The sequence below is a fragment of the Talpa europaea genome, assembly GCF_964194135.1.
Source record: "Talpa europaea genome assembly, chromosome: 10".
In the NCBI taxonomy this organism is placed as follows: Eukaryota; Metazoa; Chordata; class Mammalia; order Eulipotyphla; family Talpidae; genus Talpa; species Talpa europaea.
The window spans coordinates 108,767,040-108,780,671 of NC_140077.1; the positions used below are offsets into that span (position 1 = coordinate 108,767,040).

A 13,632-nucleotide genomic window follows, 5' to 3' on the forward strand; every position below is an offset into this window, starting at 1 on the left:
CTCTGGCCAGGGATCAAACTTGTGCTGCAGTGGCTGCAGACAGCTTTGTAGTGCTGTGTCTTAACCCCTTGCACCACCAGGGAGGCCCCCAGATTACATTTAAACTACATCATGATGTTTTATAGGTACCTGTTAGTGAAAATCCGTTCATAGACATAAACGGTATTTGATGTCTGATGTCAGTATACCAAATATCTTATGTCAGTATACCAACAGCCATTTTTGAGTGAAATCCTTCTTTAAAAGCTTCTTGGTGGCAAAATCCAATAGTATATATAGGTCTGGAAGTATTCATATTGGGAGGAGTCTTCATGGGACTATGAGGAAGAATCATCTGTATATAATTATACAGCCAAAATTGAGTCAGCACCATGTTTAATAATTCACCATTGGAATTTCAGGGATGAAAGTCTAAGCACACGCTAACTTTTTTTTTAGCTAGTTCTTTGCATTTTGCTAGGTCATAAGGTACAATTTGACTATGCAGAAGTGATTTATGTCTTGTATTAATTATTGACTTTTTATATGAAAAATCAATGTTCATAAAATGGTCTATTTACTAGTTCTTGGAAACTGACAAGACACCATTCTTCCTCCTGGAATTCTACGAGGCTCTGGCTCAGGGTCCAGGATCCATCTTCTTCAGACCCCAGTATCATATTGTGCATTTTTCTTCTCCTGGTCACTAATATTTATTAAAAATAGATAGGTTTTTAAGAAGGAACCTATTTGAAATAGGCATTAATGGTGGGGCGTCCATAGGGAAAGAAAAGCCTTCCCAGAGCTGGCCTGATAGTAGAATCCTACTGCCTCTCCTTGGTCACCGTGGAGAATTCACCTGCCATGATGCTCATGGAGGTGTGACCTCCATGAGAACAGCTGATGAACCACCGCCTTCTCCCCATATCAGCCTCCCTGAGTCACAGAGTTCAGGGTCAGTCTTCTAAGATGTAGGAATAACTCTGGCCAGGGAATATTATAAACACCAGAGTAAATCAGACCACTGATGTCTGAGATGAGGCGAGCAGGGTGCAGCCGTCGCCCTTCATTTTGTCCACTTCTCCGGCAGTGCTGGTCCTCCCTCAAGGCCCCCGATGGCGCGTGCTCCTTCTCACATGTCCAAGAGGGAGGGATGAGCTGTGCCAGACGCACTCGCCACGTGCACACACACAGTCTGGTAGTCGTGTTTGTTGGGTGTTTATCATGGCTAGTTTCATCAAACCATTATTTTTGAATGCTTATTTAAAAGGAAAGCAGTGTATAATTATTCCAGTTTGCTTTAACACCCCACATTCAAAGCTTCTTCCCCACATCTCCCACAAATCACTTTTCATTGCCTCACTGACCCTCGTTTATTGCTCCCCTCCATCTTTCTTGTCTCTACCTCCCTTTGGCATAATTTTGCAAAATGCCCTTCCATGGCTTTGCTGGAAATTCGTGAGTGTCTTTTGAGGAGGGATAGTGTAGGGGTGCCTGTTTCAAGTACTTGCTTTCCTTCAAAAGACCCTCCTATCATCTGGTCTAGCTTATCATCTGTGTCCTTTTCTGATGTCATGCACGTGACAAATGACGTCATGCCGAGTGCTTGCTATTAGGTCTTCCATGGGTAAGTTTTGCTCTGCTCAGCGGGCTCGTAGGAGGCAGTGTGGTATCAGAAGTAACGAACTAGCCAGGGAGTTGGAGACCTTTATAGCGCTAGTCCTGGTGTTTCAATGAACTCAGAGGCTCAGGTGAGAAATATCACCTCCTTGGGCCTCAGCTTTACAGTCCGTAAAATGAGATGGCTGGTTATCCCTGGTTTCCCTTTCAGCTGGATTTCACTGGTATCTGATCTCTTGAAGAGCCCTTAACCATTGCATCAACAAGTAATGGGGCTGACCAGGGGTTCTCGAGCCATATGCATAGCTGGCTTCCATTCTGATCATATTGTTTGGGAATTTTGTGTAACTTCTTCTGTCTGTCTGCCTGCCTCAATTTTTTACTGTGTAAATGGGAACCATAGTGGCACCTTTCCAATAGTGTGTTGGTCTAATAGATAAGCATTTTCAAGAAGCTCCTTTGGAACAATATTTATTGCATGTTTTATCTATAAATCTACAAGACTTTCACATGAAAGATTCTTAGAAAATACGGAAAATTCCCATAACCATATCTCCCATATCTCACTTTGACTTTAATTGCTTTTCAAATTGTGGTCAGTATGGATGGACCTGCAGGGGGTTTTGCTAGTGACATAAGCCTGACAGTAAAAGACAACCACTGTATGATTCACTCATATGTGGCGTAGAGAGGAAACAAACAGGTGAACTAAATAAAACAAAATCAACTCTTTGACTTCAAGACCAGTTAGTAGCTACCTGAAGGGAACGGGGAGAAAGCAGAATGGTGAAATTGGTGAAAAGGGCACAGTGGGAAGGTGAAGGGTAGATGGCTACTGAGTGGTGAACTCTATATAGTATATACACAGGTTGATTCTCAGTGATGAGCCCCCGAAGCTTATACAATGCCATGTCACCTCAGTAAAAACGTTGTTAGCACTCTTAATCTGCAGAGAAAAAAGCCAAGTTGACAGGTACTAGTTTTTTTTGTTTTTAAAAGATTTATTTGTTTATTTATTTATGCAAGCACTGGGTCCAGTCAGAAGCGCGGGAGGGTGAGAGAATTCACCAGAGCCAGAGCGGGGAGCAGAGCAGGCAGAAGGACCGAAGTACACTGCTGAGGGGAGCAGCGGGCGGCAGGAGAGGTCTGCGCGCCATGTGGGACCCTCCTCTGGTGGCCGGGGAGCAGCCGGGGATCGAACCGGCGCCGCAGAGGCGGCGGGCAGCTTCGCAACCCAGTGCTCAACAGCTGCGCCACCGGGGAGGCCCGACAGGTACTAGTTTTATTTCAGGTCTATGAGTTTACACCGTCTGAAGCGATTTACTTTTTTCAGTTAAAAAGTAAAAAGAGAGTCAGGAATTTGAATACTGTTTTTCAGTGTTAACATTTCTCACTGTGAGTCAGCAATGCACCTGCCAGTTCTCTTTTGTGTCCTTATCTTTTCCTTGTATTCCTTGTATTTAGGATCCTTGTGTTAGGATCCTAAACTCCACACATTCTGCCTGCTCGTCAGCAGCCTTAGTTCCCCCTCTCCACAGATCCTCCCCTATCCCCCCATCATGTCTGGTGAAGAGAAGTAGCTACAGATTAGAAATGGTAAGTGTTGGCAGAAGGAAAGTAGACCCACAATAAGCAGAGTCTAGCTGCTGACCCAGATCCATGACTTCACATGAGAGAACTAACTATCTCACAACATTTCTCTAACATTTTTTTTTTTTTAGTTCAAATTTTTATTGAACATGTTACAAAAGACCTTTAGTCAAAAAGACCAAAGCCGGGCCTCCCCGGTGGTGCAGCGGTTGAGCGCTGGGTTGCGAAGCTGCCCGCGGCCTCTGCAGCGCCGGTTCGATCCCCGGGTGCTCCCCGGCCACCGGAGGAGGGTCCCACATGGCGCGCAGACCTCTCCTGCCGCCCGCTGCTCCCCTCAGCAGTGTACTTCGGTCCTTCTGCCTGCTCTGCTCCCCGCTCTGGCTCTGGTGAATTCTCTCCCCCTCCCGTGCTTCTGACTGTACCCAGTGCATGTATAAACAAAACAAACAAACAAACAAATAAATAAATAAATAAAACATGCCTCTATAAATAAAAAAAAAAAAATTAAAAAAAAAAAAGACCAAAGCCCATGTCATCATCAGACTCCTCAGATTCTTCTTTCTTTGCCTCTGCTTTCTTCTCTTCAGCTGGAGCAGCAGCAGTGGAAGGAGCAGGACCACCTGCAGGGGCAGCCCCTGCAGCTAGGGCAGGCCCACCAGCCCCTACATTACAGATGAGCCTTCCAATGTTGACATTGGCCAGGGCCTTCGCAAACAAGCCAGGCCAGAAAGGTTCAACATTTACACCCGCTGCTTTAATGAGCGCATTGATCTTATCCTCCGTGACCGTCACCTTGTCGTCGTGCAAGATGAGAGCCGAGTAGATGCAGGCGAGCTCGGAGACCGAAGCCATGGTGCGGGTGAGGGCTGGACAGACGCTGCTGGGCGCGGTGCTAGTCGCCGGATGAAGTGAGGGCCTCACACCAACGCGGCCTTAGCTTCCTCGGAAGGACCGAGCACCTTAGCGACAGCTGAGGAAAGGAAGCACATTTGTCTAACATCTTAAGATATTACTGTATACTAGCCACAGTACAAAATGTGAAGACAGCCCTTGAGTTTTCGTTGGCGTTAATCTTTTTCCTTTTTAAAGTGACCTTTGCATTAACATCAATACAAGTTTAAAGTAAAGGAGGTGTCAGGGTATGATTTTCAAAAGTTGAAAACATAACTTTTTTATAAATAATGAACACGTGACATACATTTACTTAACTGAGTAATGAGGGAGCTAGCCACAGGGTAAAGTTGGCTTTCAGGAGATTCTAGAAAATGGGGTGTAGTCCATCAGAAAAGCAGAATGAAGTCTGTTTGCTCAGTTAGATGCAAGACTGGCTTAATCCCTTGTGAATGATAAAACTATAATCTTTGTGGTTACTTTTTGTATAAACAGAAATGATTTCTATCTCTACTGGAAAAAACCTTTGTGAAGTAATGTGCATTTACAATCTGGAGGCTAATCAAAAGTAAACAGAAGTCAAACAGAGGTGTGTCTGTCAGGTCATGAAATTGTCCTTGAGTTGGCCCCGCAGATAAAGCTGCAGGGTGACATCGCAAGGACATGCAACCAACTCTCTTGGTTCTATTTCCAAGTTTTGGTTAGTTTTGAAGTGAATATTGTGGACTACTAGATTCATCCGGGGGAGGTGATGGTTAAGAGAAGGCTCAGAACTTACCAGAGGAGCAAGAGTAGGGGGACCTGAAGACTTCTAGCCTGGAGAAGACTTAGCGTGGGAACCAAAAGGCTCACTTCAGCATTACTCGTAAGATTTAATCCCAAGAAAACAGCTCAACAGTGCAGAGGTTTTACACCACTCAAGCCAGGAGCGCACCAGAGTGGGAAGGCCACCATCACAAGTTGGAGGCGTGAGATGTACCCAGAGGGGTAGACAAGGCAGGGCTATGGTGGGCGTGGCCTGTGTTCAGTTTAAGAAAGAGCTGCTCACTGTGGGAGAGCACTGGTGCCTCAGAGACACAGTGTCTTCATAGTAGGTTTTCTGGCAAAGGTGAAGCCATTAATTACAATCTCATGTCACTGGGGGTCGAGGAAAGGGGAGAGGCAGAGGGGGCTCGCTGCAGATGAGCCCTGCTCTAGGGTAGCCGTGCGAGCCCCTGCAAAACCCAGATTCTTCTGTGAAAATTGAGCTGTCGCCCTCTAGTTAAAAATGGAAAGAACTTTTTCCAAGGTTTACAGAATGTCCTGGAGTGAGAAGCCCAAGAAGTCAGTTTTAGTATCTGGAAACACAATAGTTGCAGCAAAACCTCCCAATAACATTTTCTATTTTTTTTTTTCACAATGATAATCCACTTCAGTTTTGTTTTGTTTTCTCTTAACAAGTGCTGAGAGAAGTGCATTCGCAATTTTGTTGTTGTTTTTGTTATTTGGGAGGTTTTTATGGCCTGTGTTTTAATGCAAGTAAATCTACGTCAGATTTGACACTTTTTTCCCTCCTTCCACTAAAGTCATTGGAATATATTCACCCAGTCATTCACATCAGAGGTGTAAATGGGTTTTCCGAAGAGTTTTTAAGATACAATCAAAGACAGACAGTCACTTTGTCACTTGACTTCTTCAGGTGTTGCAGTCAGAAAGCTTAACACACCATCCAGATGGCAAGGATGCTAAAACTGGGTCTTGACCTTGAATCTGTGAGGAAGGAATAGCACCTTTTGATAGAAGTGCTCCTTCATCCTCCTGGGTTTTATCCATTTGTATCTGATTTACCTGGGAAACAGAAAGAAAGAGGTAATCAAATTGAACCTTCTCTATACCCAAGAGAGATTAACAGCTTCATCTGACTTGACAACTTCCAATAATAGTCGCTGTTATGGTTTTAAATTTTTAGCCTTTTTTCCATTGATATTTGCAAAAACCTGACTTTAAAAGAATGGGTTAGCCATATTGGCACCTACCAAGGCTTATTTCTCAACCAGTTTCACATTTTTCAACAATGCTGAGTCTGAGTCTTTGCAAAGGTTTACTTTTAAGATCTCATCCTGAGGAAACAGCATGCAATTGCAGAGATTTCATTTGCGCCACTCTGGGGCACAGGCCTGGAGTCAGAGAGATAGTGATTCTTGGTTCGGTCTCTTTCTTCTTCACCCAGTCTCTCTGAGACTCCGTTTCCTTCCCTGCTAGATAGGAAGAGCTCCTTGCTCAGGGCTGTGAGGGTGACATATCTGACACAAAATCCTTAGCACATCAGCTGATATGAGATGCACACTCCAGAAATACTGGTGCCAAGTGTTTCCATGATAATTATGACTTCACCCAAACTTAGTAATGGTGCTCTTAGTGGCGTCATGGCTGATTCGTTTCCAATACAACTAAACAACAGGTTTCAGTGTCCTCGAACAGTTCGTTCTTCTGAACTTGAACAGCCATGATTGCAAAAATATTGAGGGTCATTGAATCCAGAATTAGGAAATGCATTGTATTTGTTAGGGAATTTTTTTTTTTTTACATGTTAGGAACAAACATCTTATGTCCTTAGAGGTACTGCAAAGAGACTCTTGTGTCTTGAGGACTATACCTTTGAAATAGTCAGGACTATACCTTTGAAATAGTCAGGAAAACCTGCAGATAATGGTGTTCTGCCTTCCAGGATGAAGTGATCTCTAAGTGGTGAACTACTTGAGACCAAGATCATAGAACAACTAATCACTGTTTATATATCCTAAGCGGAACTCTGTAGGAAACTGTACTGGTGAATGAAATCTGCTTCCCAAGGACCAGACACATCGTGGAGTCAGCTCTGGATTTGGAGTAGAAAAACAGGCTCTAGTCCAGGCTTTTCCATTTATTTGCTGTGTGACTTTGAGCTGATTGCTAGACTTTTCTGAACTCCAGTTTCCTCATCAATAAAATGGGATGATTATGTAACCTAACTCCTTCCTTAGGGGAGGGTCACATTTTAAAATGCTCATGAAAGAACTGAAGCCAAATGCCACTAGTAGTGATAATGTCACTATCACTGAAGCTGTCATTAGTCCACTATTGCAAAGGACGGTGAAATGGGCCCAGTATGAACACGGGTCCTCCTGTACTATATGACACCAACATGGCTGCAACTCCTCTAACACAAGACAGTTGTCCCCAGAGTGGTGACAGTGCTCTATCTTCTTCCTGCGTGAAGATCCTGGGCGATCAGATATCATGCCTCTTTCTCAGAAGTGTTGTTAGTGCTATTATTATTCCATAATTGACATTAACATGTGTTTCTTTTTTGTTTTTTTAATCCTAATTTCAGTGAATTGATAGATAGCAAAGTCAAATCCATTCTCCCTATACTAAATTATTTAATAGCTCATTATTCCCTCCTTTTAAGTTCTTCAGTAGTTTGTCGTCCTTGATGGGATCAACTGCAGCTCCCCTCGAGACCACCCAAGCCTTTGGTGAGCTGGGCTGGGACATTTCTTCCTGCCCTGCTTGACTTTGGACAGCGAGGCGAATGCCCTTCCCTTTTCCTGGAATATCCTTACCCGCTTTCTGTTGGATCAGTTTCCACTAATTCTTTAATGAATGGAACAGTGCCAGACATATAAGTGGGCGCTCAATAAACTTTTGAACAAATTGACTTGAAATCGGATGGCTCCCACATACTCTAAGACAACCAGATATTTTTCATTTTCACAAGGCCTGTAAAGTTTGGAATGCCTCCTAAAGTCCAGATATGTTCCAAGTCCTCGAAGGACAATAGTGCTTTAAAAATGACAATTGTTTAGGCTTTCGCCCCGTTCGCTCTCCTAAATGGGCTGAGAGGAACCTGTTTCGTAGACACCAATAGAATTGATAAGTCACAATACATGCTTTAATACATAGATTTAAAATATATAACATTTATATTGAAAGGTTCTGTTGCCTATTGCCGATGGCAAAAGTTCTCACAATACAGAAATGTTCATGCGTGTGTGGATATCCACATGTGCACAGGCCTGGAAAGCCCTGGCAGCAGAGCTCAGATGAGGGGAGCCGCTCCCTCTTGGGTCACATCCAGGGGAATTTAGTTACTCTATTGACAAAAGAACTTCCATTCAAATACCAAGAGGGCTTTTTCTGAAGTAGTGAGGTGCCAGACCTGGATCCTGGGCACGGCACAGCATAGTCTCAGTCTCACTGTCTGTCTGCTGTCCGTCTGTCTGCCAGTCTGCTCCCACCTCCCACTCTCTCACACACAGAGTCTTTGGAATTTTAAAGTTCCAAGTAGAATTCATTAATACAAATATGAAATGCTTTTTCTTGTATAAATCATAATGAAGTGTAGAGAGATAAAGGAAGAACGAACAAGGGCGAATAATCACCTGCTCCTCTAAAACTGAAGCCTGTCAGGTTAACTCCCAACTCAGACACCCAGTTTTAAAGATTTACCTTCAGGAAACCTAAAAGCTTGTATCTTGCCTCATCGACAAGAGCCTCAAACTGTTTCCTGTCATCGAAGAAAACAAATCTTTTGCTCCTTTCTGTCTAGGGAAGGCAGAGGGACTGAGGTGGTCCTGTGTGGCTGAATTAGATGAAAGACTTGCCTTCCGCCATGGAGACGTGGAGTCTAATCAAGTGAAATGAGTTTTGAGATCCTGGCTCATTTCCTGGGGGAGATCCGTTCACATTACAAAATCACGACATCTCATTCATCACCACTGACGTGGTCTTTGCACAGGAGAGGACCCCAACTGGGACCGAACCACCTGTCTTCTCTGGAAAGGGGGCACTTTATCCAACTTAGAGTTGAAAGCCTTGGCATGAGGAAGCTTTCCAGCTTCCGCCCGAATAATCCACATGTAACAGGGAAAAAGAACTTGGGTGTAAAAAAGGGAAGGTGAGTCTGAGGAAGGTCGGCAGCGGTCTGGTTCATGGTGTCCACTGTGTTGATTGTAACGCAGACACTGCTGCACTGGGGTCCGGAGAGCAGAGGTTGGGGCTCCCTCTAATTCTTCTGCATTTCATCCAACGTTAGGAAGAAGGAGAAGTTTAAAATGGCAAAGTAAGTGCCCTGCTCTCCAGGCTGATGAGTGATCATCATCTCTTCTTTCTTTCAGGGCATCGTTGTGACACCCGTGCTCCTGCTGCTTTTTGTGAGTATTTTGATATTGTCTCCAATACCTCCCGTTACAAGCCATTGCCGCCCTTTTTTGAAAGGTCACTAAAATGGAGAGTTGAGTCCTTTCGGTCCTTTGCACACTTTGCAGCTCATTTTGAATTGTCCTCACAATCAAGCTGACTACCGAGGGGACCCAGCTACCCGGCCTCTGACTCCTGGCTAAATCACTCCTTACTACAAATGAATGGCCTGTGACACGGGTTGCAAATGTGCTACTCTTTGTTTTCTCATTATCACTAAATTCAGTGATTATTTTCTCATAATCACTAAAGTGATTGCTAGTGACGTGGTGTTTGATAAAAAGGCCCGTGGGCCAGAGGACACAGGCTCCAGGCTGGAAAGGATAGTCACTGACTTCCTCCCTTTGGGGAATACCGTCTTCATATTTTCCTCTGTAGAATGGGAAGTGGTGACACCTACCCCAGTCTGTCTCCCAGAGAATGAAATGTGCTTCGAAATAGAAAATACAAGCTACGGGTTAACTACATACAAGTTCTTCTGAAAATAAGAAATGCTAATTAACTGTCTTATTTCTTTTGGCACTAAGCATATGAGAAATTAGATGAAAGATTATATAATAGAAATTAATGTTATCTCATGCTGAGAAAAGCATATGTAATCATGAATGATACCTAAAATATTTTATGTACTGTGCATTTTTCATACACATATGTCCCAATTATAAATCATTCCACTTATCACTGAAGTATAGTGGGGATGCGTTTCTGGGAATGAAATGTAGCTGTTTGACTAGCACTATTTGTCACTGAATTAAAACTGTGGGGAAAATTTATTTAATTATAGTATAATTACCCAAGTTGGAATTCAATTAGAGTAATAGAGTGAAGGACTCCATTTCTTACAAGCTGGGTAGGAAGTGGAGAGGGGCAGAGACGCCACTCGACAGCCGAGTTCTGCATCTTTCATGAAAGACATTATCTTCAGACCCCAGGCCTCAGCCTCGCCGTGCCTGCTCGCCGTCCCTGCTAGCGTCTGCTAGCCCCATTCTGGCAGGGTCTGAGTGCTTCCCTCAGTGCCATGAACCTCATTCATTCAGACTTTCCCAGTTCAGAGTTTGCAGTGAGTCCAACTGAAGCGGAAGTAACTATTGATTTGCAGTCATTTGGCAGAAAACACTTCATCTGTTGCTACCTGCTGACTTGGTGGGAGGAGCTGGCCTCATCCCTGGTTCTTCTCAGACCTGGGATCCCAGGCTCAGGAGCAGACACAGGCTGCCCACCGGGTTCAGGTCCTGCGGGCAGTGGTCAGAGGACTGGCATCAAGCTTGGCAGCTAGTAAATGTGCAGAAAGTGACTGTTGCTAGGTTTTCTCCAGCATGGAAGAGTGGCCTCTCCCCGTGGGACTTTTTTTTTTTTTTTTAAGATTTATTTATTTTTGTACAAGAACTGGGGTATAGGCCAGAGGCGTGGGAGGGTAAGAGGATTTTCCAGAGACAGAGCGGGGAGCAGAACAGGCAGACGGACCGAAATACAGTGCTGAGGGGAGCAACAGGCGATACAGGAGAGCTCTGCTGCATCATGTGGGTATCTCCTCGGCCAGCCGGGGATCGAACCCCCACTGCAGAGGCTGTAGACAGCTTCACAGCACTGCGCTCAACCCGCTGCACCACCAGGGAGGCCCTAGTGGGACTTTCTTAAGAAGAGCAGGGTAGGAGTCACATCCAGAGCCAGAGGACTGAGGCCTCAGGTAGCGCTTTTGAGTGTCTTGGGGTCTGGAAGCTCTGGGACCTTGGCTTAGCTCACGATTAAAGACCCAGATGAGGCCCTTGCTCCTCCCCCACCTCCAGGCTACATCAGGATCCACATGGCATCGCACCCTGAAGGCTCCCCCACACTCAGCACACAGGTTGTGAGCTTTTTGGTTGGGTCAACATTTTAAAACAATAGGACTGCAAGAATAGTGCAAGAGACCCCAAGGCCCCCGATTTACTGGTTTAATTCTTCCTTTCTGAGCCTGCCAGGCTGTCCCGGGATGCTCAGTGGCAGGATCCCAGAGCCTCAAGAGATATTTGCACGTCGTGTGAGTCCGGATCACATGCACAGTCTAGAGCACCTCTGGCTTTTACAAACGATGGGAATTGCTACAACACTTGGGTTACCAGGCCTCATTTACTGAGCAAACGAGAGCCTGAGCAACTTAAATTATGAATACCGTAAAATGCATCCACAAAAGATACAGTTTTTTTTTTTGTCAACGCCCCAGCTGAGCTTGGGTTGAGCTGTTTCCCAAACAGATATGTTGAAGCCCTAACCCTGTGATTTGAGCCTGGGTCAGTGCAGGTGTATTAGCTTAGGAGGGGCCACACTGAAGGTGGGTCGCCCTTTGTCTTCTGTGGCCGGTGTCCTTCCAGGAAGAGGAGGCAGAGATGCACAGTGCACCCATGCTAGTAACTGACCAATGCTACTCTCACCTCTGTATGCTCACATCCCATCTTACCTGGCCTAGATCTCATGATCCATCATTCTAATTGATTCATGACCTATACCACCACCAGCAAGCCTGCACAGCTTTTCCTGTTTCATATTCTCCTGTCAAAGCGCCATCAGTCTGGCTTGCTGCACGTGCACCTGAGCCTGCAGGAGCACACCCTATCCTGCTGACTGGCCACACTTGAAATTCGTCACCACCAACTGCAAGAGCGCCTGGTAACCTACCACCTCCTGCTCATAATTCTCATTCCCTCTTTCTAGAGAATCACTTTATACCTTCTGCTTCTCAAATTTCCGATGCCTCTTCTCTTATTTCATCTCAAATGAGACAGAAAGGAAATTAGCTGATGGGGAAATTGGAAGCAATCAGGGAAATTTTACAAGCTCTCACCTACCTGTATCTATTTTCTTCACCTCCTCTCCTGTTTCTATAGATAAAGTCTCTTTGTGCCCATCCAAAGCCATTTGTCCCTCTAGCTGTGCCAGCTTTCACTGCCTACGTGACAATACGATTCACAGATTCACACAGAAAATTATAAAATTTTCCCCCTCTGTTAGGTCATTTCAGTTAGCATGTGCCCACTCTACCTTATTATACATCTTAAAAAGTAAATCTTACTGTATCTACTTGCACTCCATTTTTGTGCTCTCTTTTATTGTAAAATTCCTTTAAAAAGTTAACATTACTCATCACTCACTGTTGAGTTCTACATGGCAGACCCTTTCCTGAGTGCCAGGGATCTAGCAGTGAGCAAAACAGATCTGTCTCTGCTCTCATGAAGGTTATACACTAGTAGCAAGAAATAACCAAGAGGTAAAGTTAAAATATAGTGTGTAAAATGGGTCATACATGCCAAAGAGAAGAAGTAAGGAAAAGGAATAAGAAGTACCAGAGTGGGGTGGGGGGTGAGGGCTGATTTAATAGTGTGGTCAAGGTTGGGCTCACTGAGAAGGTGGTATTCGAGCAAAGGCCTGAGGAGATAAGGGAGCTTTCCAGGTGGACGGAGCAGCAAGTACAGAGGTGCCAAGATCCTTAAGGAACAATCCAGAGGCCACTGTGACTGAAACGGAGGGAAAGTGGGTGGAGATGAGGTCCAAGGAAGAACAGGGGCCACATAATGCAGGGCCTTGAAGTCCTTTGTAAGGACTGTGAATTTTCATTTCAGAGATAAGAAATCATTAAAAGGCTTTCTGTTCAAGGAAATGGCGTGATCTAACATACCACTTGAAAGGATGATTTTTTTTTTTTTAAGATTTATTTATTTATACATGCACTGGGTACAGTCAGAAGCGCGGGAGGGTGAGAAAATTCACCAGAGCCAGAGCGGGGAGCAGAGCAGGCAGAAGGACCGAAGTACACTGCTGAGGGGAGCAGCGGGCGGCAGGAGAGGTCTGCGCGTCATGTGGGACCCTCCTCTGGTGGCCCGGGAGCAGCCGGGGATCGAACCAGCGCTGCAGAGGCTGCGGGCAGCTTCGCAACCCAGCGCTCAACCGCTGCGCCACTGGGGAGGCCCTTGAAAGGATGATTTCGATGCTGGGTTGAGAATGAATTGTAAGACCAGTTAGAAAGCCAGTACAGTGTCATAGCAAGAGATGCTCTTAGCATGGACCAGGGTGGTTGAGTAATCTGGTGGGAAGCAGTTGGAAATAAACTTGAAAGACCTGAAAGATTGAATGAAGGTTATGAGGGAACGAGAAGAGTTAAACTTGACTTCGAGTCTTTACAACCGGAAGGATGGAGCTGCCATTTACTAAGATAGGGGAAAACTGTAGGGCTGAGTAGGTTGAAGGAACTGATCAAGAATTCAGTACTGGACATGTTCGGGTTAAGATGCTTTTTACATATAAAAGTAGAGAAGTCACATAAGCAAGTAACTGTGAGTGTAGAATTCAGGGGCAAGG

At 44.9% G+C, this 13,632-nt stretch overlaps 2 protein-coding genes across 6 annotated transcripts in view; one reads left to right on the forward strand and one right to left on the reverse strand.

Annotated features, from left to right (window-relative positions):
- SLC10A7 (solute carrier family 10 member 7) overlaps positions 1 to 13,632 on the forward strand; it is a gene marked incomplete at both ends in the record, with an annotated part of 186,444 nt that overhangs the window by 126,779 nt on the left and 46,033 nt on the right. For all 5 annotated transcript variants that reach the window (XM_084244755.1, XM_084244756.1, XM_084244759.1 and 2 more), the window contains one exon: positions 9,219 to 9,254. In XM_084244755.1, coding sequence (XP_084100881.1) covers positions 9,219 to 9,254 — 36 coding nt within the window. The remainder of the gene's footprint in view (positions 1 to 9,218; positions 9,255 to 13,632) is intronic.
- Positions 3,181 to 4,050, reverse strand: LOC311178511 (large ribosomal subunit protein P1-like). The gene has a single exon (XM_084245157.1). The coding sequence runs from the start codon at positions 4,039 to 4,041 to the stop codon at positions 3,694 to 3,696; it is 348 nt and encodes a 115-aa protein (XP_084101283.1). The 5' UTR covers positions 4,042 to 4,050; the 3' UTR covers positions 3,181 to 3,693.